General features: G+C 44.9%; 1 protein-coding gene across 1 annotated transcript in view; it reads left to right on the top strand.

Moving 5' to 3' along the window:
* The first annotated feature begins 18,621 nt into the window (after positions 1-18,621).
* Positions 18,622-25,238, top strand: part of ADGRD1 (adhesion G protein-coupled receptor D1) — a 328,223-nt gene continuing 321,606 nt past the window's right edge. The window contains exons 1-2 of the mRNA XM_054996571.1: positions 18,622-19,019; positions 19,133-19,169. Of these exons, the coding sequence (XP_054852546.1) occupies positions 18,966-19,019; positions 19,133-19,169 (91 nt within the window). The 5' untranslated portion in view covers positions 18,622-18,965. The remainder of the gene's footprint in view (positions 19,020-19,132; positions 19,170-25,238) is intronic.

Genomic DNA, 25,238 nt, shown 5'->3' with positions numbered 1-25,238 from the left:
TGGAATCACAGTTTTAAAAAGGCCCAGTGGACTACATGGCTTCTGAGCTTGCATAAAGAATATAAGGCTTTCTGTTTTCTCTTGGCATTTTGCTGAAAGGAGTTTTCTGCATTGTTATAGAAATGGCTTTTTACGCGCAGGGAGTGTTCTTTTGAATATGTTTGAGTGTTGTTTATTGGTGGTTTAATTGGCCAGTATATATCCACATTGCAAAAATTTAAGAACCTTAATTCTTCAGCTGATCTCCAGGAACAATATCTTGGAAGTGTCAGTGAGGGATATGGACGCCATTTCCCCACTGGCATCTACTCACCTGGCCGGCGGAGGAGGAAAGGTGGGGGAACTCTGCCGCAGGCACACTCCCAGGGCGGCACAATGACGTCACCTGTGCTTCTCAGAGGGCCGATTTTGGCTCAAAATGGACCAAATTGGGCCTGTTTGGGGCCCCAAGTGCACGCAATGATGTCACTTCCTGGAGGAAACTGCTGACAAGGTAAGTGCCGGGCCCCCCACCTTCCTGCCGAGGGATAGGGTAACCTGGCATCCCTAGTGAGAGATCCCTTCGTGATGTTCCCTGTCTCCCACCCTCGCTCAGTAGAGCAGTGGTGAGAAATGGTTGGGGGAACAGCATGTGGAAGTCACTTCCTGTTTTGAAACAGGAAGTAACATAAGACACTCTTGAAATTCCTGTTTCAAAAGAGGAAGTGACTTACCCCTCTGTGCTCCCAGGGATTGCCAGTCAAGGGCTGGCTTCCTTAGTTGCAATAGGAGGTGTATTTCCATGCTCAAGGCAGCTAACAAAATTCAAATTGGTTTGAATACAAAATAGAAACCTGAGGATCAGTGCTTCCCTAAGCTAAGGGCAATTAAGCTATCCAGCTTGGACTCTACTGGGACAGGGAGTAGCGAGCTCTTTATAGAAATACTTCTATTCATTTTACTTTGCCAATTCATCAGTTGTTGAAAGTGATCCACACCCACTGTGACTGAATAGTTTACGCTTTTGGCCAGATCTTGTTTTCATCTGTGCTCTGTAATGCAGCTCAAGGAATACTGGACCTTTCGGCCTTTCTTTGTAATAACTTTCTCCCCCTCCCTGTCCTTTCCTCTATTTGTACCCTTTTCTGTAACAATTCTCCCAGCTGAATTTTTAATGCCTCTGTCAAAGCGGGCTCAAGTCTCAAAAAGCTTCTGCCACAATACATTGGTTAGTCTTTCAAGTTCGTACTCTGTTTTTAATTTTTTATGGCTTTTGTGCTGCTACAGCAAATCAAATTGTCGCTTGATTTTGTTCTTGCTGTTATTCTATAGATGTGCCTTTTAAAAAAATTGATTGTAAGCTGCCACTTGAAAAAGGGAAGAGCTTTTTTTTTTTTTAAATGAATAAACATTCATGAGAGGATGTTGCGATGATGGTCACAAACCCACAACTTTATTGGCAGTCATTTGAAGATGGGGAACTTGAATGATCACCGTTTGTTTGAGTGAATTGTAACTGCATCAGGCCGGCCACCCAGGGCTCGTTCACCTGCATGTTCTGAAATGGGATATATCTGGTTTAGAGAAATTCAGAGAGGACAGCTCCGTCGGTGGCCATTAGTCAACTGCGAGAACATGTCCTATTCCTCTTTTATTGCCATTGTGGAGTACGAAACACCGTTATGCCGGGGAAACAAAAAAGCCTACAGTAACACTCAAACCATTCCTTGTCTGAATGATATTTCCCCCCCGCCCCTTCTCCCTGAATTCTAACCTATCAAATCCTTGGTGCCGAAGCACTTGGGATTTATAGATGGAGAGATAAACAGTGCCAATAAACAGTTTTAAAACTCTGTAAAATGGGTTTCCCACAAGCTAGCTAGCCTTTGGAAAAGGCAGCCGTAGTTGGGTCGAGAATAAATATTTTACTGAAGCTTGCAACTCAGGCTTATGAAGATGATTAAAACTTTACGGCATCATTTCATTTAAAGACTGCAGCACGCAGTCAAAAAAGGTAAGGCGGAGAATGAAACAAGAAAGACGTTTGCAGGTAGCAGAATGCAGTGGAGGTTTGGTCGTACTTGTGGCCTCTTATGCTTAACATTACCAACCTCCCAGGACTTGTTACCCAAATAGGCAGTCTCCTAATTAGTTGGCGGAAATTAGCTTAAAGGAGGTACAGCAAGAGGGGGTAACTGGATATCTCCACCGATGTTTATAGGGATTGTTCCCTCAAGAGAACTGTCCAAATAAATCAGGCAGATGTTCAACCAGAAAAGTTTTTATTAAAAGAGACATAAAAGGGCAAACATACAATTACACACAGCACACATATATAGCTAGCTAAGAGGAAATCAGGGAGGAAAAGGGCAGAAAGCAGTTTTAGGGAGGACAACAACAACAACAGCGCTTATATAATGCTCTTCGCTCTTCTAAACAGATTAGTGCCTCACTCAGAACAGTGAACAATTTAGTGTTTTTATCCCTGCAATACAGCTGGGAATCTGGGGCTGAGAGGAGTGGCTTACCCAAGGCCATCTACTGAGCTCATGGCAGTAGTGGGATTCGAACCAGTAGGGTGCTGATTTGCAGCTGAACCACTTAACAGCTGTGCTACAGCAGCAGCAGTTTTGAAGATGGTGGTCCGCGGAGACAGCAGCAAAACAACCAGAGTTTCATGGAGAGAAGGGCCAAACAGATTTGAGAGTGTATGGATCCCAGAACACACACACACACACACACTGGGGGCTAGGAGCTCCAGATATAGGGCAAAATGTTCCTTGGGGCAAGCTGATGTATTTGCCCCCAAAACAAGTACATTAGTCAGCTCTAACTCTAACAGCGCAATCCTAAGCAGAGTTACACCAGTCTAAGCCCATTGAAATCAATGGGCTTAGACTGGTGTAACTTTGTTTAGGATTGCACTGTAACTCTCCTACAATATTTTTCCAGGCTCTTACCTGGCTGATATTCCTTTTAGACCAGGCAGTGTCTTACGATTATATTTGAGGAAGGGGTTTATGTTTTTCTATCCATAAACTGCCCCTCAGCAAGAGGAGTCTGACTGCTAGCAAATTGATCTCCAGAGATCAGTTCCCCGGGAGGAAATGGGAGCTTTGGAGTGTGGACTCTGTAGCATAGTAATATCACTCTTGAATCCCCCAAAATGCTGCCCTCCACAGACACTGTCCCCCAATCTCCAAGAATTTCCCTAGCTGGAGTTGGGAACCGTAAGGTTTTGTAAAGCGGCCATTTATTCGTTAGTATGTATTTGCTTTTAATACCCTACCTTTCTCCCCAATCGGGTTCTAAAGGGGCTTACATTGTTTTTTGGGGTTTTAGTTAAGGCACATTAACTAAGCAAACTGCATGCAGAAAGCTCTCATCCAAGTTAGAGAACCAATAACGGTTTATTTATCTAAAGGAATATATTTACATAAGATTAGCGGAGAGAAAGAACTAGTAACTGATCTAACTAGCTAGGATGGCTTTAGATTGAAAGTAGGTCATCTCTCTTAGGAGGAGACACCATGCTACCTCTTCTGGTGCATGCAGGGATGAGAGAGAGAGAGAGAGAGAGAGAGAGAGAAAGGAAGGAAGGAAGTTCCCCTGGCAGGAAGGAGACTGATAGCAGCCTATCTATCTAGCTGACTCTACGGTTGTCGCCTTCCTTCTTCTCTTCTGGCCGTCCTAAAGGCCCGAGCAAGAGACATCGCCAGTCCCTTCTTCTAACATTGTTCTCATCGTCTCTATTATTATCACAACAACCCTGTAAGGTAGGTTTAAGCTAAGAGTATGTGTAACCCTTGCCCACTAGAGGGAGATAAAGAGTTGGGGTATTCCTTATAAGGAAAAAAAGGCGCAATTTTCCTTGAGAGACTAGAGGGCATGAAACTGCAGGGAGAAGCTCTCTCTCCTCAGAAGCACTCCTTTGTATGAACCCTCTATTAATGTTGTAGGTATGAGAATTTCTGCTACTTACTGGAAGGGAGGATTGCGTTTATATTAATTGGCTGTTAGCTGTATTTTGATTATTGTTGGGACTATTTGAAATGAATGTTACATGTATGAATTTTTCCTTGAGAGACTGGAGGGCCTGAAACTGCAGGGAGAAGCCCTCTCCCCTCAGAAACACTCTTTTCACGAACTCTCTGTTAATCTTTTAGGACTCCTGTGAAGAACAGAAGGCATCCCAACGCAGAGCACAGCTACAAGTTGCTGCATTTCAAGGGACTGGCTAGAAGATGTCAGAAAGACTGGGACCTGGGTCTGCTTGCACAAAACAGGCCTGTTTTGTTACATGATGGTTGCATACGCTCTATTATTGTATTCAGGGCTTTTTTTCAGCGGGAATGCGGTGGAACGGAGTTCCGGAACCTCTTGAAAATGGTCACATGGCTGTTGGCCCCGCCCCCTGATCTCCAGACAGAGGGGAGTTGAGATTGCCCTCCGTGCCGCTGAGCGGCACGGAGGGCAATCTCAACTCCCCTCTGCCTGGAGATCAGGGGGCGGGGCCACCAGCCATGTGACCATTTTCTCCGAGGGCAACCCACTGAGTTCCACCAACTCTTTTCCCAGAAAAAAAGCCCTGGTTGTATTGTTCCAAATAAGATGTTTTCTTTTCCAAGTTTGTTCATTGTTATTTTTTTATAAATGCAAGTGTCACCAGGTGGGATCGCACTGTCATAGACATGAACTTTCCCCGTTCTCAAATTAGATACATCCATTTATTTGATGTTGTTCCTTGAACAAAGCAGGTTACATATGCAATGGGCTTAAGGCCTCCCAGGAAATGTCCATGGCAGAGCGAGGATTTAGATGGGGTGTCCCAGATACCAGACATGAGAAAGCAGTCAAGGAGCTTTCAGGGGCGATGTGGAATGAGCACAGTAAAAGCTGATTGAGGGTAGGGCTGTCAACCTCTTGCTGAGGGCTTGGAGATCTCCTGGCAGAGATCAGTTCCTCTGGAGAAAATAGATTCTATGTAGGGTTGCTGAAAGTGGCTGCTAGGCCTATGGTGTGACATAACTTCTTGGGAAAACCCTGAAAACACCCCCTAGGAATCACTGGAAACTCTATGGTAAAATGACATCACACTGCCTGCAGCACCAGCAGTTTATTATTTACTTTTCTCCTCCTGCTGCTCTGAGTGGTGGCGAGAAGAAAGCAGCAAGAGGTCTCCCACCATAGCAGGGGAGGGCTGTCAGCCCAACTGGTGACTGAGTCTGAGCTGGCTGTTGCTGTGGGACTATGGCTAAGATCCAGCCCATGGCACTCTGGGCCCAGGAAGTGATGGCCATCATCTCCCACACTGTGAATGGCCAGTAGCAAGCTGCCCTAAGCAGTCACATGGGTGGGTTGGCTGGAGAACTGGCCCTAGGCCCCATGAATAGCCCTCAAGGTCTGAGGCCAGGACTAGGTTTTCTAGGCATGGTCTGGCAACCATCAGGAGATGGTGGGGATATGGGAGGTTGCTGTTAGTGATGGTGTGACATCATTCCAGGGAAACCCAAAAGTGACATCATGCTTATCTAGGAACTGCCAGAAACTCTGTGGTTTCCAGGCCTCAGACAAGTATGAGTGTGTGGATGGTGTGTGCATAGGCCTCAGGTCCTCCTTCAGGCTATGTGCCCAGCTGTGGTCCTTGCAATTGGCCAGCAATATGGAGTCAGGGCTAGCAGAAATTCTATAAGCCTGATTTTCTGCTGTTTGGACAACAGAGCAGTTCTCTGAATTCCCAAACTCAGGATCAGGCAGTCAGCCTCAGTCTCAGGAACTCTGAAGGTCATAAGGTGACATAAAAGATCTGTGATTAGGATTTTTTTAAAAAAAGCTAATCAATGGTCCTGGGCTGCTGCTTTGAAGACTGGGGAAGGGTCTGGATGAAAGTGTTTTTAACTCTTTCCTCCCATGCCTCTTCTGTGACTAGGGCGGCCAATTCTCCCAGCTCCCGCCACCCTAGTTCGTTGCCTGCTGGTGCCTGAAGCACCGGCCCTGCAGGAGGAAATGAGTGGTGAAATTACGGGTACGTGCCAGCATTGTGCTGGCATGCTGATGTTGAAAACCAAAAGAGGCATTGTGAGACATGCTAGGATTCACAAAACTCTATGTTTTTTTGTAAACCCTAGAGTATCCCATGATGTCACTTCCAGTTTCCATCAGCGCACCAGCATGATGCAGGTGCTCCAGTCCCCGACTCGTAAGTGCTCCCGGGCCACCCACGTATCTGTGACTCAGAACACCCTCAAAGCTGCCATAAGCTGGGCTTATGGGAAAGACATAGGGTTGCCAGCTCCAAGTTGGGAAATTTCTGGAGATCTCGGGGCGGGGGGGAGAAACCTGGAGAAACCTGGAGAAAGTGGGGTTTGGGGAGGGAAAGGACCTCGGCATGGCATAATTCCATAGAGCCCACCCCCAAAAGTAGCCATTTTCTCCAGGTGAACTGATCTCTGTGGCCTGGAGACCAGTTGTAATTCCGGGGGATCTCCAGCCACTACCTGGAGGCTGGCAACCCTAGAAAGACAGCTTCAGGCATTTGTATCTGTCTTTTCTTCTTGCCAATTGGAAGGGGTGTTTTCAATTATGGAAGAACATAAAAGGAAAGAGTTAAAGCTATCTCACCCAGAAACACTTATTGGCTCCTAATTAGTTTACAAAAGCAAAAAATTATTGCCAAAAATGCTCCAGTCCCCCAGGACAGCGTTTCCGGTGGGAGAGATTTCATGCTGCAGCAGTAAGGAGAGGGCAGAAACTGGCACTTCATGGGTGGAAATCCTACTCTCAGATTTTTTGTATGGCATCTTGTTTGGCCCTTAATAGAAAGAGCAACCTGGGTCTGGATTCAAATGTTGCTGCCCGTAACCCTGGCCTGGCCCCAGCCCCAACGTTTCTCTGTGTGCTGCCTCCTCAATGATATCTCTGTCCAATTGCCACTCTTCACTTTTCCCAGGGGAAAGAACGGCGGCCATTTTGTGCGAGTGAACGCATCTTCTTCTTCACCTAAGAGCTTGTGCGAGTATCTCATTTATCTAATGTATCATTTTTGCCTGGTGCCAAATTTGTTCGGTTTCAGATGCCACGTGAAACCATTTTTAAAACACTTTCTCAGGCTTCTTGCCGATTTTTTTTTTTGGTCTCTTGATTATTTAAACCTTCTGGTTCCTTCTGATGTTTTATTGGCTTTCTGATACATTGCTCTGCTTTTATTGACTGTTTTATTGCTGGTTTGATCGATGGTCTTCTTAAGGCTTCGTTATTGTTCTAATGGATTGTTGGAAGGTGCCTTGGGAGTACATATGCGAAGAGTGGAGCAGACAGAATGCTTTCAAGAAATAATTTCATTGGATCTGCCTGAACTAAGACCTAGTTTACTCATAAAGGAGAATGAGGTGGTGCAAACCTGAGGTGGTTATGTGGACTGTACCTAGGGGTGTCAGACCCCCGGTGGGGGTGGGGGATCCCCCACCCTCGCCCCCCACACCCCGCCCCCACTTACCTGGCCAGCGGGGGGGGGGGGTGCACCCTCTGTGCGCTCTCCCCTGTGGAGCTGCGCGCTCCCGCGGATCGGGCCCATCTTGAGGCGCTGTGGAGTGCTCCTGTGCGCCGCAGCGCCTCAAAACGGCCCCTTTTTGGCACAGATCAGGCCCATTTTGAGCCGCTGAGGAGAGCAGGAGTGCTCCTGCATGCTGCAGCGTCCCAAAACGGGCCCGATCCGTGCCAAAACGGCCGTGGATCGAGCCCGTTTTGGCACGGATTGGGCCCGTTTTGGGATGCTGTGGCGTGCAGGAGCGTTCCCGCGCTCCACAGTGGTTCAAAATGGGCCGTTTTGAGGCACTGCGGAGTGCAGGAGCGCTCCTGTGCTCCACAGCGCCTCAAAACAGGCCCGATCCACGGGCGCGTTTTGGGCCGCTTTGGAGTGCAGGAGCGTTGCTGTGCTCCACAGCAGCCCCCAACGCGAGCCCCTGCGGAGTGTGGGCACGCTGGGTGTGTGTGCGTGCGCAGCGTGATGATGTCACTTCCCGGAACCCTAACTGTACCACTTGAGGACTGCACACAGGGTGCATTCCAGTTTTGGATGTTTCTTCATGTAAAAAAAGGGATATAAAAATAGTTGGGCAGGAAGAAAGGTTCTTTCTTCCTCTCTTTGCTTACTGTGCTCATTTTCTACTTGCAAGGGTTCTCTTTAAACATAACGGAGTGTTCTAAAGTGTAATTTCCCACCTACAATCAGTCCATTCTACCCCATAAGAGTTTTGTCGCCTCATTTTCTTGCATATCTACACCATATTCTGTCTGTTCTTCCACACCACCTCTTGTCACATTGCTTCCTTTTTGGCTGAGGGAGCAACTGCCTGGCGATGCACCTCGTAATTGCAGTCCGGGATCGAGAGCGGATGCAGAACTGGGCCAACTAGCTCAGAGCTATTTAAACCTGACTTGCACAAAACCGCGGGAATCTTTTTGCTCTCAGATGTGAGCATGCTACAGAACTCACTTGGAAAGCGAGGAGGAAGATAATTCACCCCTCCCCTCCTTCTCCGTAGCCCACTGAAGCAGATACTGAAGGCTGCTTTCACATACTTTGGATAATACACTTTCAATGCATGTTAGCAATCGTTTGTAACTGGATCTTCCTATGAGAAACGGGAAAGGCCAGTTGCAAACAATTGCTAAAGTGTGTAGTCTAGGGTTGCCCGTTCCATGTTGGGAAATCCCTGGGGATTTTGGGAGTGGAGCCTGGAGAAGGTGGGGTTTGAGGAGGGGAGGGACTTCTGTAGGGTGTAAAACCATAGATTTCACCCTCCAAAGCAACCATTTTCTCCAAGGGAACTGATCTCTATGGCCTGGAGATCAGTTGTAATTCTGGGAGATCTCCAGCCACCACCTGGAGGCTGGCAACCCTAATGTTATCCAACTAGGGTTTGCAGGTGCCTGCCAGTGTCGGGAAAACTCCTGGTGGTTTACCCTCATGTCCGCTGATCGCTCAGTGATTGGCAGGAGGTGGCAAGCTCCCGGAGGTGCTCCTGCGGCTGGTAGGATGACATCACTTCCAGGAGTGACATCATCGTGCAGGCGTCAGGGAGCCCGTGCGTGAAAGACATCCACACTGCCAGCATGAGGTAAGTTCCGGGTACCTCCCCCTCCCGGCAGCTGTGAAAGCACCATGACTACTTACCCTGCTCTTCTTCCTATAAACTCAGCTGTACCTGGTTCTTCCCTCTTCCATGTTTATCCTCACAACAGACTTGCGATGTAGGTAGCACCAAGAAAAAATGACTGGCCTTAGTGAGTTTTCAGGGCCAGCAAGGATTTGAGCCAATGTCTGCCCAGTATTCTTCCAACACCAGGGCTTTTTTTCAGCAGGAATGTGGTGGAATGGAGTTCTGGCACCTCTTGAAAATGGTCACATGGCTGGAGGCCCCGCCCCCACGGTCTCCAGACTGAGGGGAGTTTAGATTGCCCTCAGCAGTGCAGATTAGATTGCCCTCTTTTCTCAGAAAAAAAGCCCTGTCCAACACCATAACCAATGGTCACTAACTGCTATGTTAAACTGTGTGCTTGGGCCTTTCCCTGGTCAGGCTGCAAACTCAGACTGGCCCTTCCCCAAGAAAAAGGAAAAAGAACCTTCCATTGCTGTAGCTCCCTTGAGTGTTGGAAGATCAAAATGAATGTTGGTTGGTACAGTAGGGTCAATCATACATTTCTTTTTTACAAAGCGGGGGGGGGGGTCGACTGATAGATCCAGCACTGAAATTATTTAAGAGCAAGGTCATCCCACACCTCCTATATGGAGCTGCAGTGTGGGCTTGGAAGGAAGACATTCTAACCAGCCTTGAGGAAATCCAAAACCAGTTCTTGAGATGGATTTTGGCTTTACCCAAAGGCGCTCCTGCCGCCCTGATGAGGGCCGAAACAGGGCTCCCCTCCCTTAGGGCGCGGGTACACCTTGCAGTTTTAAAATACTGGGAAAGGATCAAATTTTCCAGTTCTGACTCCTTAAGTTGCCAATCAGTAAATTACTTACTATCCAAAGACCCCACACGGCCTGGCTTTCTATCCACCATTTGCCAAAGGTATACCATCCCGGATGACCTGTTAGGGGTCTCAGCCAACAACCTCCCACTTAAGGAGTGGATCTATAAGTCAGATGCAGTGATGGATCGGCTATCAATATCAAAATCTAAGGCAGCTCCTTGGTATAAACTAATCAAATTTGACCATTCAAGATCTCCCTACCTAGCCAGTATTTCTCATTACAACCTCAGAGTCTCTTTCACTGCTCTGCGCTTCCAGATGATGCAGACAGCTCTTTCGGCAGGACGTTATTCTCACACCCCTATGGAACATCGCACCTGCATTTGTGGATTACCTACAGTGGAGAACCTTTCTCACTATATAGTGTACCCAGAGCTAAATTTTTGGCCAGAATCCTACCAGTGACAAACACATACTTTGAAATCGCGAAGATTGTGCTTTTGTTATCCGACACTGATAATCATGTGTCCCGTAGAGTCTCTCAGTTTGCACTCGCCATCAAAAAGATAAGATCTAGGGTGGTACTGAATGAGGCTGCTTCGTGATCCCTGGGATAATTTGGCATACTGTATTGTTTTAATTAATTTTAGTAACTTATATAAACTGTGATAAGGGACTTAATTGTTTATTAGTCAATGTTTGGTGAATTGTGACGGCCTATGGCTATAGACAATAAACTCTTTTGATCTTTGGTACTGCTCTGTGTTGGCTGCCTGATTGCTAGGAATGGATTTATCAGTATGGTTGTGTCCGAAAGTGTCATTTGATTCCAGCCTGAGATCTTCCACCCCCCAAGTTACAGAAATGTTAGTATCTCCTATTGTGCTGAATATGCCTTATGGGGAAGGGGTTAAGACACGCTCCCTTATCGTGCTGACACAGCCGCTGGGATAAATGGTAGCAAATGTTAGGATTTTCTTTCTTGCTTCCTACTTCGATTTTCGTTGCAATGCCGAAGGCATGCTGCTCTGTGCTGTGAAACTCCTAGGGAACTCCAACGTATGTTTTGAATTCACTTACTCAAGGCGGTATTTCTCTTGGGTGAGAGCCACGGTGGAGCCCCGTGGTGCATTAAGTAATGGACAGCAAATGAAGCAAGGGTGTGGCATTGTTGCATGAACCAGAAATGAGGGCAAGCAATTTCAATTCCCTCCTGCCTTCCAAAGAGGATTAGGAGATGGGGAGGAAGGGGAGGTTAGAAAAATTAGGCTGAGAGGGGAGTAAATGGATACAGAGAATATTTTTTTTCCTCCCTGCCTCCTGTGGTTGCCAGGTCCCCTACTATCTGGGCAGGAGGTAGGAGACGTGGCACTCATCTGTTAACATGACTTCGTGTGCTCCTGGGCTGCGCAATGACATCACTTCTGGGAAGTGATGTCATTATGCAGGCCTCATGTGGCATGCATCGTGCAGTGACAGCATCGTGCAGGCCTCATGTGGCCAGCGGCACGGAGGGCAATCTCAACTCCCCTCTGTCTGGAGATCAGGGGGAGGGGCCACTGGCCACGTGACCATTTTCAAGAGGTGCTAGAACTCCATTCCACCACGTTCCAGCTGAAAAAAAGCCCTGGGTTTAAACAAAATTCCAATTTTCTCTGAACTTGTTCACTTATGACATCCCACTTAGATGAGGTGATTTTACTCACTAAAATAGGCGATTTAGTTTTAATAGACCACTCAAGCCGTTTGGATAGGAAGTATACAATTATTTCAGTTCTTGGCAAAGAACTTGGCTTTGTAACAGAAAAAACCCCTTTTAAAACAAATGGATGGTTTGATCTGATCAAATGGTTCTGCCAACAGCGGAGCCTTCCTCCAGTGCAGGTGCCAAAGGCGCTTTCACTAGCTAAGAGCCTCATGAGTCCAGGGCTGGCTCACGGGTTTTTGGTGCCCTAGGGGTAGAGTAGCCAGATCCGGAATGGGAACTTCCTGGAAATTTTGAGGATGGAGCTTGGAGAGGGAAGAGGGACTTCTGCAGGGTATCATGCCATAGAGTCCACCACCCTCCAAAGCACAAGTTTTCTCCATGGGAACTGATCTCTTTGGCCTGGAGATCAGTTATAATTCCAGAAGACCTGGAGGTGCGTTACAAGCAATAACAAACCGCAGAAACAATCAAGTACTTAAAGTGCACCGTGCAATAATATCCAATTGTATCTTTCTTTAATTAAAGAGCCATAGGCTCTTTAATACCTTCTAAAGTTCACAGTGCAACTCACAAAACATTAGTATTCCTTAGGATCACTCAAAAAGTTCATAGGATCCAACTTCAAGTATGGGTCCAAGTACCTGCAGGTTGGAATTCCTTAGGAGCAGCAACCGACGCATGTTTAAGTGTTGTTTGAATGGGAGTTTCTGAATATTGAGAATAACGGTGAGATAACCATATTTGAAAAAGACCCTGAAACGGGACCCCCCCAATGAACTGATCTGCCCGTTAGATGGTATAAATTCCAACCTGCATGTACTTGAGTGGGGCACTAATCTAAGTGGGGCACTAATCTGTCCAGAATGGCAGTATATATTAAAGATCCCTGGCCCTAGGGAGGCCCACCTGGCGTCGACCAGGGCCAGGGCTTTTTCGGCCCTGGCCCCAGCCTGGTGGAGCGCTCTGTCTTACGAGACCAGGGCCCAGCAGGATCTGTTAGTATTTCGCCGGGCCTGCAAGACGGAGCTGTTCCGCCAGGCATATGGTTGATTCTAGGCGGTGCCCCCCCTAGTAGGGGGGTTAAGCTATATGCCCTCCTGTCCAATGTCACCTTCCATCTCTCACATATCTTTCTAGTAAAAATGCTTTATAGATGGTGAAAGGTGAGCATCTAAATTATGTGCTGCTATGCTTCTGATTTTTTATATTTATATAGATGTAGTAATTTTTAAATGATGGTATGTAGTATTTTATGTTTTTTATGGTAATAATGGTTAATTATGCAATGTGTTTTTAAGCCCTGCTGTGATCCTCCTTGAGCCCACTGGTGTGGGGAGGGCGGACTATAAATGGAATAATGTAATTAAATTAATAAGCACACTGTTGTTGTTAGGGTTGCCAGCTCCAAGTTGAGAAATTCCTAGAGATTTAGGAGGTGAGGCCTGGAGAAGGCATGGTTTGGAGGCGGGAAGGACCTCAGTATGGTATAATTCCATATAGTTCACCCTCCAAAGCAGTCATTTTCTCCAGGTGAACTCTTCTCTGTAGCCTGGAGATCAGTTGTAATTCCAGGAGCTCTCCAGCCACCACCTGGAGGCTGACAACCCTAGTTGTTGTTGCTGTTATTGATGTTGTTGTTATTTGTGAAATGTTGGTCGTATGCAGCTCTTCATAAAATTTCAGCTTTATATTCATCGATAAGGGTTTTTCTTTCTTCACTTCAATGATTTCTAATTGTGATCCCCCCCCCTTTTGGATGTGTCTTCTAATAGAAATTAAATAAAGCAAGGTGGTTTTACTTCCCTTGAGGCTTGTTACTTAAGCCAGAAAATGAAAACATTAAAGCTATAATTCACATCAATTGTGTTTGGATTTTAGGAACTTTTTTCCTACTGGGATCGGCAATATTTTACTCATTAATCATCCCCATTATTTATTTAGAAACAGATTTGAACTAGGTTCTTCCTTCCTTTCTTTAAACCATTCTCTCTTTTTGATTTCAAAGCTATCAAAGATGGGAATATTAGGTCATTCGTAATGAAACTTAAAAGCTAGAAAAGTAAAGGAAATGTGTTAAATTGTCCCTTCTGATAATGTTCGTTAAATATTTCAGTGGCCTTGGATGTATTCAGCTGGCTTTACCAAGAGGGTACCATTTTAAAGACAATGTTAAGAAAGCCGTATTATAAATTCCCCCATCCGTGGCATAAAATATAAATTACATTTTTCCTGAGTCTGCCTTTTATGGAGTCAGTAAAAAGACAGGGTTCCCCCAACCCACCCCGCTTTAGAATATTATTCTTTTTCTGGTGTGCTTTTTGTCAGCTTATGAAAATTAGCTAATTTTCTGGCAATGTCAGTGCTAGCATTTTTTGGAAAGAGTCTGGGGTGAACAGAGTTCGGAAACCAAAATACCAAGTTTAATTGTGTTAGCTCGCCAGGCATATATTTAATTTCAGGCCGGGGTGGAAGACCCTCTCCAACACACACACAAAATTACATCTGTTTTTCTTTGCCTTGCTTAACTGTTAAGGAGAATTTGATATGCCAAAATTGTTATGCAAGCCGTCCTGTTCCTTTCAGGTGTGCAGCTTGGGGGAGAAAATTAATTTAGGAGCCACTGAAAAGATTTCTGGAAGAAAGCAGTTCCTTTAATCAGTGTTCTCAAACATTTCTAAATGTTCTGTCTTTGTAAATCCACACTGATTTGTCTCTCCTGCAGTCCCTGCATATTGCAAGAGAATCATACAGTACATCAGTACATCAACAGATGTAGGATGCTGGTTAGATCCCTTGGGCCTCTCTGCCACAGTACACAAACCAAGAATGAGCCCCAGATCATAACTAATGCTCCCATACAGCTGCAGAGGAGTTAGCCATGTTAGTCTGTAGTAGCAAAATCAAAAAGAGTCCAGTAGCACCTTTAAGACTAACCAACTTTATTGTAGCATAAGCTTTCGAGAATCACAGTTCTCTTCGTCAGATGCATCTGATGAAGAGAACTGTGATTCTCGAAAGCTTATGCTACAATAAAGTTGGTTGGTTTTAAAGGTGCTACTGGACTCTTTTTGGTTTCCCATACAGCTGCACATTGTAGAATGTTAATAGGGTAAGGAGTAGAGGCGGGCATGAACCAAAATACAAAACAAAGCTCATCACGAACTGGGCTGGTTCATGGTTCATGAACTGGTGGTTTGTGGGAGCTCATTTCTCACGAACCTTGACGAATTTTAGCCCAGTTCTTCTGGTTTGTATTTTGATTTGTCACTGCAGACAGCTTGGCGTTGATCAATCAGGCAACAGGAGTGGGGGATGGGCTCCCTGCAGACCTTCTGCTGACCCGGAAGTGACGTTTTTATGAAGCAAATGAACTGGTTCACGAACCAGGGCAAGTTCGTGAAAGTTTGTGGTTCATGAAATGTGACAAACCACGAACCGCACGGTTCGGAATTTTCCCGGTTCGTGCCCATCTCTAGTAGGGAGCCAGTCATCATTCAGAGACACTCATCCTTCTTTAATGATCCCATAACTGGGGAAGCTATGATAAGTTTTTAAGACCTTCCTCCCTTGAATTTCTATGACTCTTTCTCTGCTGAAGTCATATTTTACTTGAGGGCCACTAATTACAAGCTTCCCCCCGAACAATGGCCTTTTCCCAACAGTGTTAAATTGGCTCAGAGTGTTTTGGTTATGCACATTCCTGCAGTGTTACTTGGGAGTTGTAGCACAGCAGTGCGCAGGCAGTAGCATGTTGCAAGTAAGCGCATGATGCTTCCAGGAGCCTATTGCTGGATTGCTGATGGGGTTGGGGTACGCTTGCCAAGTCTTCTGCTGAAAAGCACTGTTGCACATTGCCACTCCGAATGGGGGTGGAAGGAAAAAAAAGCAACACCAGTACCATAGATTTTCTGCTGATTCCTAGAACTACCCTTTGTTGCTTTTATCAGAAAGTGATAGGGCAATGTCACACCCCTGTTGTCCCCACTTCCAGCTCTCCTGCAATCTTATGTTGGGTCCCCCCCCTATAAATTTCGTGGCTATTAAAAAATAAAATCAATTACATGACCATTAAAAATAGCCCTTTTCAATGTTTCAGGAACATTCAGGTACAGCCTGAAGAGATAGTTTCCAGGAATACTTTTACTTCAGGCTACGTATATACTGCCCCCCAATGGGTTAATATATCTCTGAAGGCTATTTACAATCTTTTTGCAATATCAATTCAGAGTCTGTTGATTTATTTTTAGAAGGACAGAATTTTTTAAAAAGCAGCAGCTTTACCATGGAGAAAACATCTACATGCACCATTTTTTGTCATATATCCTAGAAATTAGCTGTTTTTTACATTTCTTTTTCTAGTTTTCTTGAAGAGGTCTCTTTCTCACATCTTTTCTTTTTTTTAATACATCACTCTTTTTTCTTGTATTTTTGCTTTTCTTTGTTAAGCTGCAGTTTCTTCTTCTTCCTGATGATGGCGCACTTTAACAGTTAATGTTTTCAGGGACTTCTCTGAATTGTGTTGATTTTTTCCCCCTAAGCTAGAAAGAGGTACTTCTTGGTTTGCTAAGAACATGCTATGTGCAAACACTGGTAAATGAATCCTAAGGTCTTTGAATAATGGCTTGAGGTGGGGTGGGGTGATTTTTAATGGGAAAGTTGCGTGTGTGTGTGTGTGTGCTTAGCCCTTTTCCAGACAAGGAGAAGCTGCCAGTATGGGGATGATCTAGAGCAGAGAACTTTTCCTTCTCTAATCAAAAGTGTCCCCTCCCAAAGCAGTTTTTTTCAATTTCATGTCCAGGTGAAATTCCTTGCAAGCTTTCAATTATATAAAGAGGACAGGAGGTGGACAAATAAGAGGACAACAGGTCTCTATGTATCTGCTGGTGCGCAGAAGAGAAAATGCAGCTTGTCTCTGCAAGAGGCAGAAAGAACTGAAATTCCTCCTTTTAATAGCCTCTTTTTAAAGGTACAGGGGCCCTGTGCATCCATAACCTTGTAAGTATGTGCTATAAACTACAGCAATCTTTCACCTTTAATAAGAGTCTCTCTACACAATCAAAAAGAGTCCAGTAGCACCTTTAAGACTAACCAATTTTATTGTAGCATAAGCTTTCAAGAATCAAGTTCTCTTCGTCAGATGCCTGATCAAAACTGGGCAGTTTTGATCAGGCATCTGACAAAGAGAACTTGATTCTCGAAAGCTTATGCTACAATAAAATTGGTTAGTCTTAAAGGTGCTACTGGACTCTTTTTGATTTTGCTACTACAGACTAACACGGCTAACTCCTCTGGATCTCTACACAATACTTTTGACTTGTGTTCTTCATTTATCAGGAGACACAATGTTCGCCAGGAAGCTTAGTTTTAAATGATAGAGCTGGTGGAGATTGCTCGAGAGGGAAGGGATTCTCTCACAGCCCTCCACCACCTCTGGCGTCTCCCCTTCCGGAGCATTTGCCGTACTGAGGCTTGGTTAATTCAAAGTTTTAAGCAACGAGAGTGGCAGGGCAAAGACTACAGGAAGGGAGACACCAGAGGCGGCAGAGGGCTATGATAGAATCTGTCCCCTCCCCTCCGGAGCGATCTCCACTGGCTCTGTCTTTTAAAACTATGCTTCCTGGCTAACAACTGCATCTCCCGACACTTAACGGACTCATGCCGCAGCGTCTTGTGTAGAGAGACTTTAAGAGGAGACAGTACTATGGACGCAGTAAAATACACGGAGGAAGGCATCAAAATGTTCAGTGGAGTAGACAGGTGCAGGATCCACCCCGCTGGTTTGGAACCCTGGAGGTGTTTGGTGGGTGACTTTGAGCTGCCCATACTGACCCTCAGCCTAACCAACCTTCCAAGGTTGTTGTGAAAATAATCCTCATGCAATGTTAATCTTATTTCCTTCCCACCGTTTAAAGCACCTGGGAGTGGGTTTCAGTTGGAGAAACAACTTAGAGGGGACCTGCTGCTGTCTTCCATCTATAATTGCAAAGGCACCCGGGATTCACGTTAACACCTTGGGCACTTATTTATTTTAATGTATGTTGGCAAAGGTGTGTTTTATTCTCTTACATCATTTAATACATTAGCAGTAAGAACATTTTTCTGTGACTAAACCCCATTGAACAGACCTGAACAGGGTTCTGCAGAGACCTGCTTCGAATGGCCCTGGAAATAACCTGATGCATATGGGACTACTCTTACTTGGAAAGAATTGCTGTTTTGCATTAACTTGCAATCTTCTCCCTGGTACCCATATTCCTCCCCTCCACCACACCGCAACATTCCTTATGACTTTCTTGGGAACGTTCCAGGTGACCCCCCCCCAGTCCTCATGCTGAACTATTTGCACTTGAGTATTATACTAGCTGTGGCTGACCTGATCCAAAGCATGTTTACGCAGAAATAAGCCCCACTAGGTTCTGTAGGACGTGCTTCCCAGCATGCGATACATCGTAAGGAATCCTTTTTTTAAAAAACAGATGTCCGAAAACGATGCCTCCAACTCATTGAAAGCTCGTGAAAGTTAAACCGATTGTTTGTACTGGCTTTGTTTCTTAAACTCTGTTTGTTCAACATTTGGAAGGGTTTTTTCGCCCCCCTTTCTGAACAACTCTAGATTCCTCTGGTCCCCCTTGTTTCTAACACATTGGTGTTAGGACCCAGCGAAAGAGGTTTTGGAAACGTGAGATATGGGACCAAGTTTGAGAAGAAAGCATGACATCATTTTGACTTTCTCCCCACCCAAAGAGAAGTCAGATGGAGGTGTAAACTTGAACTAGCACAGGGAGGGAACCACACATCTCCATACAATTTCTACAGAGAGGAAGAAAGCTAAGAGTTCACCCGTCAGTGGAATAAGAGAAACGAAAGAGCACAGAAGAGCATTCTTCACCACAGCTGCCAGATTGGCATCCGGTAATGAGGAGATAAAACTAAAACGGAAGTTTAGCTAGAAGTTTGAGAATCCAATCTCTTCCAGACAGGAATTTCTATCTGTAACTCTGGATACTTTCTGTGGAATGGTTCCACTTGCATCCAACTCTTTTCTTCTTGTCCGGTTTATCGGAATGCATTTGCTGACGACTGAAGCGCTCTATCCTTTGAGGAAGAACCAAATATTCCTTATCGGAAACCAGGAAGGCTTTTTCTTCCTGCAAACTGATGGCATGGACTTTATTTGAACTTTTATATGAACCACGCTCTTTCAAAAGGATACAAACCAACAAGGGAGAGTTAACATTTCGTAAACAGAAGTCTCACCCGTGTTTTCTTCTTTGACGCACTTTTCGCAGCAAGAAAAGGGACCATGGAGAATTTCTCATTGCTGTTGTATTTTCTGTCTTTGCTGATTTTATTTCAGGTAATGCTCTCAACACATCTGACACCTCCCCCCCCCCGCCCCATTGCTTGGATTTTTTCATTTGATACTTCTGCTTTGCTACCTATTCATGCTATGTTCTTTTTAACATACAGGTGTATGGAAACAACACCTGGCTGCACAAACATCCAGGTAAGGAACTTTGTTTTTCCCTCCTAATGCTAAGATTGAATTCTCTTGTGTTTTTATCCCACCCTTCCTCCAAGTGCCTGGTAACGTGGTTGTCTCTCCTCTGAATTATTCTCATGCCAGCTCTGTGATGTAGGTTAGGCTGAGAGAAAGTGACTGACTTTAAGGTGATCCAGGGAGCTTCTTGGCAAAGTGGCATGAAGCTCCCTGACAAGAACCACAACACCATACTGACAGCAGTATGTTAGTTGTCAAACAATGGTGTCTTTTCACGTTCTCATTTCAGAGGCACTTCCAATAGAAAGGCAACATGGAGAGCTGAACCCACAATTTCAAGCGGCCCAAGTATTTGGGGGTAGTGATCTAGTTGGGTAGCCAATAAACCAGTTGAGTTGCGAGACACACAGTGGGATGGGAGATGCAGTATCACCGAGGTGGCTGTGAGCACACCTCTAAAATCATATATTGTAGCTGTGAAGTATCTTGGATCACAATTTTTTTTACCCAGAATTTAGTAGATCAAAGTGGATCATAGAGGTTCTCTTGTGTCCCGAATTGTGTGTCTATGGGCAAAATGTACCTGTTTCATGGCCCCTGATAAATCGCTGTTTCTATTTTGCCCATTGTTAGAGTTTTGTTAGTAAGAGTTGCTTGTGCTGTCATTCTTTAGGCTTCGTCTCCCTCCCCAGGTTCATTGGAAGTTAAATTGCTGAGTGGTGAACTAGATGCTTCTTCTCTATAGCATATATCTGTGTACATGGATGCGCATGAAGACCGATGCACCCTATAGTGTTCAGCCTGCAATTTCACACCCCGCTGGTGCCAAGCTATATTTGGATGGTTGATAAAATACTGTCTTTTCTTAAACACATTACCTTCTTAGCTTTTCAATCCGTGGCAGATAGATTATTGCTGAGTAGACCAGTGCCGCAGAGTAGAGCCTTCACCAAAGCATAGTACTAGATAGATGTTGGTGATCTTTGGAATAGAGATGTTTCAAGTGTGCCCCTATTTTCCTCTGTGAAATGTTTAAAGGTATACTGATGCTTTCTGTGCTTAAAAAAAAAATCAAAATTATGTGCCAAATTATTCCAGATTATCTGTACAGCATCTGAATTTTGCAATTTGTACAAATGATAAAAATAATTGGGGTTGCGTATTTGAGCTCATCTTACATAACTGGTTAGTGGTTATGTTTTTCTTAACCAGTAAGTCCAGCGCTGTAGTTCTACCCTTTATACTCTGGAAATCTTATTTAGCCCCACCTGTAATTGCACAAGGCATTCCCCACACCATTTGGAATTGAGTTTTCTGGTCATAAGGGCTAGAAACTTGTTTTCTTAAAATCCAAAGCAATGACGTAGAAATTCTCAGCAACTGGAATTCTGTGCTCACTGCTTAGCCTTGTGATGGGGAGTGGAAGTTCTTTTCCCATTTTTTTAGATACGGCCATTGATTCCTCTTATTCTCTTTCAAAAGAAGAATTTCTCTTTCACTTCTCTCTATTTTTCTATTACTCCTCTGTGCACCCTTTTGTAAGTTCAGCCCTTGCAAGTTTTGTGTGTATGTGTGTTACACACCACAGGATGCTCTAGCAGGAAGATACGAAGATTTGGGAACATGTTCCCTTCCTCTGAGCATCTACAGAATTAAATTCTGAAATTTTGTGGAATCTTCCTTCCTGCCCTCTTCTCTTAAGAATAAAAGATTGCTTAAATGTAATGAAGAGCTTATTAATTAAGGAAGGTATTCATTCTCTGCTGTTAAAGCTTTTGATCTTAAATTGTTATTTAGTGTTCAGCTGTCAATAAACCACAGTTTATTCATAATGAAAATAAGCCAGGAAGTTCTTGGGTTCCCTTGTCCCCGCCTTTATTGGCCACGCCAAGATTACAGGTGTCTTACTCTAGAACTAATTGTAATTTTGGTACGACACGCAAAGGGGAGGCGGGGAAGGGTTTGCTCTTGTTATGAAAAATTATGTTTGTTTATAACGTCTGAAGACAACTAATAATGTTTTGGACTTGGCAGGAGCATTATAGAAATCCCTGAGGGTTATCATTGATTTTCCATTTACCTCTTTGAACCCCCACCTAGGGAAAGGATGGCTGCATTTTATTCACATTTTAAAGAATATAAGCATGCAGATTTTCTCATACTCTGCTCATACAGTGTTTGCTCTGATGCTTATCCTGGAAAAAAATGCTGGGTTTCTGGCTAACGTGTCCAAATCTGTTTATATAAACATCATCTGCATTTTGTGGCTGGGATGGGTGCACTAAATTCCACATGTTTTATGGAACTGGGGATTTTAGGAATCGGAAGAGTGAGCTCTGGGCCATTTCCCAATACAAATCTTTTTGAGCTCCCTCCTGGGCTTTGCCGCACATTTTTATTAAAGACTGGATTTCTTCAGGATGTATTCTCCAGTAAATATAGAAGGACCAATCAATTGGTTGTGCTGCTGTGTACTAACTCTTTCCTCCTTGCTCCAGCATCAACATTAATGAATTGAGAGATGGTCCTTAAAATGAGGGATAGGCATAAAATGTAGAGTGGTTGGTCGTTTTGGAGAAGAAATCAGTGAAGAGTGCTTTTTGTTTGCCTTCTGCATAATCCTCAAAATATACTCCTTACCAGGGCTTTTTTTCTGGGAAAACAGGTGGTGGAACTAAGTGGGGTTGCCCTTGGAGAAAATGGCCAAGCGGCGCGGAGGGCACTCTAAACCCCCCTCTGTCTGGGGATCAGGGGGCGGGGCCACCAGCCATGTGACCATTTTCAAGAGGTTCCGGAACTCCGTTCCCCCGCGTTCCAGCTGAAAAAAAGCCCTGCTCCTTACACAAATCTTTCCTGGGTCACATGTGGGGGTGTTTTCTGTGCCAGCTGCAGTACTGTACCAAGTCAAATTTTTGGTCCATCTATGTCAGTTTTGTCTGCTAACTTCTCTCTGACATTTGTGACCTAAGATCTTTCAACTGGAGAGGCTGGGAATCTGGGATCTGACTTTCCTCATGCAAAGCAGGTGCTCTGCCCCTGAGCCACTCCCCAGTTGCTGAAAGTTTACTCAGTCTCTCTCTATATAAGACATCTGACACGTGGAGAACACGTGCCCTGAGATGTAATGGTAGCTGGGAAGGATAGTTTAAAAAGACAGAGCTGGCAGCAGGGCAAAGGATTTGCAATACACTGGAGCTGTGTGAAGGGGCTGTGAAATACCAGAAGGGAAACTTCAGCCCCTTATAACCTCTCCAGGTCCAAGCCTGGCTCTGGAAGGCAGCTCTAGCCCATTTCCAATCCTTGCTGCCCTCTGGTTGTGATCCCACACAGTTTTAGGCTGAAAAGGTGAAATTGACAGAACCGTCAGGGAGGCGAAGATGAAATTAACAAACCATCTGAGTAACGATCTCCGCTACCTCTGTCTTTTTAAACTACGCTTGCCGGCTAACATTGCATCTCCTTACACTGGACAAATATGTACCAAGGCATCTCGTGTAGAGAGGCTCTCAGTGTGAGGACAGATATGATGTTTGAAGAGTGCCGCAGGTAGGATACATTGCTGCCACTTCCAAGCACACACATATTTTATGTCCTTGGCTCAATTCTCTGGTCAAGAGACGGGAGAGCTTGGAGAGGAGGAACCCTAACCAAGGAAATCTGGCATCAGTAGGACAGTGTGGGTTAGTTTTGTACTCCCTGACCCTTGTAAGATTTTCATACCTCCCATCAGTTCACATAACAAAAAAACCCCTGACAACAACACGTGGTTACATTTTGCTGTAAGCTCTACTCCACTGTGCCTAGGATCCATTTATCCTCCCAAAGCCTGTTCTCTGTTGATTTAAAAGCTTAGACAGTGTTTGTTCGTTTGGTTAAATATATCCTAGAAAAGCCTAATTGTCCCATAGTGACTCAGTTTAGAAATAACGCGACACCACGGTTTAATTAAACTGCGTGTAGTGGGATTGCCAAAATGCGGGCCACTTCACTAAATACGGCCATCCCCAAAATTGAAATAGGGGGGATAGGGATATATCAGGTAAAGGGAACACAAAATACAGCCTGTCACTTATACATATGGACAGTTGGAGTGCATAAGTTTGGGACATATGCTTGTTTACTGATCTAAGCAATTAGCAGTGGAATATTAAACAAAGTTACACTTTGCAAAATCCATTGATTTCAATGGACTTAGGAGGGTGCAACGCTGCTCAGATCGTACCATATATGTCCTTTTTGTGTTGGTCATGACTGAAATGTGGGTGACCTCCTTTGCTGGTCTACTGTTGGGGGAGAGATTGAAAACTCCCTCGTCCCAGTCCCCCCCCCCCATGGACATGCTTTCTGTTTGTCCGCCAGTCCCCATCTCATAGAATGTATTGATGGGGCCGAGCGATACGGGTTGCTGTCTGAATTATATGTTCTCTGAATTTGATGTTGTTAATGTGATTTTATTGTTGAATATATTTATATGATGTGATCTGCTCTGAGCCTGCCTGCGGGAAGAGCAGACTATTATCGGTATTACCAATAATGATACTAATAATAATAAGTCATAGATCACTCTTGCTGCTCCTCAGCTGTATAGGAGCTGAAGGTCAAAGTAGGTGTGACGGTAAGAAATCCACGAAGGATCCCCTAGGACGGTTTTAAATGAGAACAGCAGAGATGTTTGCCTCCATTTAAAGATGGGCTGTGGTCTGAGTGGGGAGATAGTGTTTGATTGCATCGTTTCAACAACTGAAATTGACCTACCCTGTGTGTGTGATGTGCTGTCAAGTTGCCTCCAACGTATGGCGCCCCTATGAATGAAAGACCTCCAAAGCATCCTATCATTAACAGACTTGCTCCGATCCTGCAGACTGGAGGACGTGGCTTCTAGCCTGTTACTAATCCAGAAAGGTAGAATAGGTGCCCCCCCCCCCCATTTGTTTGTCTTTCTGTCAGCCTTCCAGGGCTACAACAGCCAGAGAAGTGGGGCATTTTCCACTGTCAGGTTTGCATGGAGGAAGTGAGGGGCTAAGAAGAACTGGGCAGATCCACAGAGTGATTGGCTTGTGGAATGTGCCATCACGGAAAGCAATGATGGTTACACGGTTATTTGGCTTACAAAAGGCGATTTGACAAATTCATGGAGGAGGAGAGGGCCATCGGTAGCTATTGCCCACAATGGCTAAATGAAACCTCCATGTTCAGAAGCAGTGTACCTCTGAATAGGTGCAGGGGGGCAAGAATAGAAGGAGTTTTGGCATCCACGCTGCTGCTTCTAAGCCGTCTGGGGGGCATCCGGTTGGCCACTGTATGAAACAGGATAATGGGTTTGATGGGCCACTAATCTGATCGCATTGATCTGATGCAACAGGACTGCTCTTATCCCTTAACTGGCTGGTTACAAAGTCTATAGAGTCTCTTACTACTTCAACTTTTACGTGATTCAAAAATCAAGTTTCATGACAAAAGCACGCGTGCACAGGGTCCAAGCCCAGGTATACAGAAAACATGAATTGCAAAAGAACCAGTTTAGTGTAGTGGTTAAGAGGCGGAACTCTAATCTGGAGAGCCGGGTTTGATTCCCCACTCCTCCGCTTGAAGCCAGCTGGGTGGCCTTGGGTCAGTCACAGCTCTCTCAGAGCTCTCTCAGCCTCACCCACCTCACAGGGTGATTGTCGTGAGGATAATAATAACACACTTTGTAAACTGCTCTGAGTGAGTGTTAAGTTGTCTTGAACGGCGGTATATAAATCAAATGTTGTTGTTACTATCTCCTAGGGTCACATCTTGTTTGGCAAAATCAAAAAAAGTCCAGTAGCACCTTTAAGACTAACCAATTTTATTGTAGCATAAGCTTTGGAGAATCACAGTTCTCTTCGTCAGATGCATGGAGGGCAGAAAGAAACTGGTCAAATATAGAGGAGGGGAGGGGAGGAGGAGAGAGGGGATGTAAACAACTCCACAAATCTGACATTAAAAATGGCAACGTCCAGAAACCAGTGGGAGAACACTTCAATCTACCGGGACATTCCATCAAAGACTTAAAGGTCGCTGTAGTTCAACAGAAACCTTTCAAAAACAACA

The sequence above is a fragment of the Eublepharis macularius genome, chromosome 13 (assembly GCF_028583425.1).
Source record: "Eublepharis macularius isolate TG4126 chromosome 13, MPM_Emac_v1.0, whole genome shotgun sequence".
Classification (NCBI taxonomy): Eukaryota; Metazoa; Chordata; class Lepidosauria; order Squamata; family Eublepharidae; genus Eublepharis; species Eublepharis macularius.
This window is presented reverse-complemented; position numbering and strand designations above follow the sequence as displayed.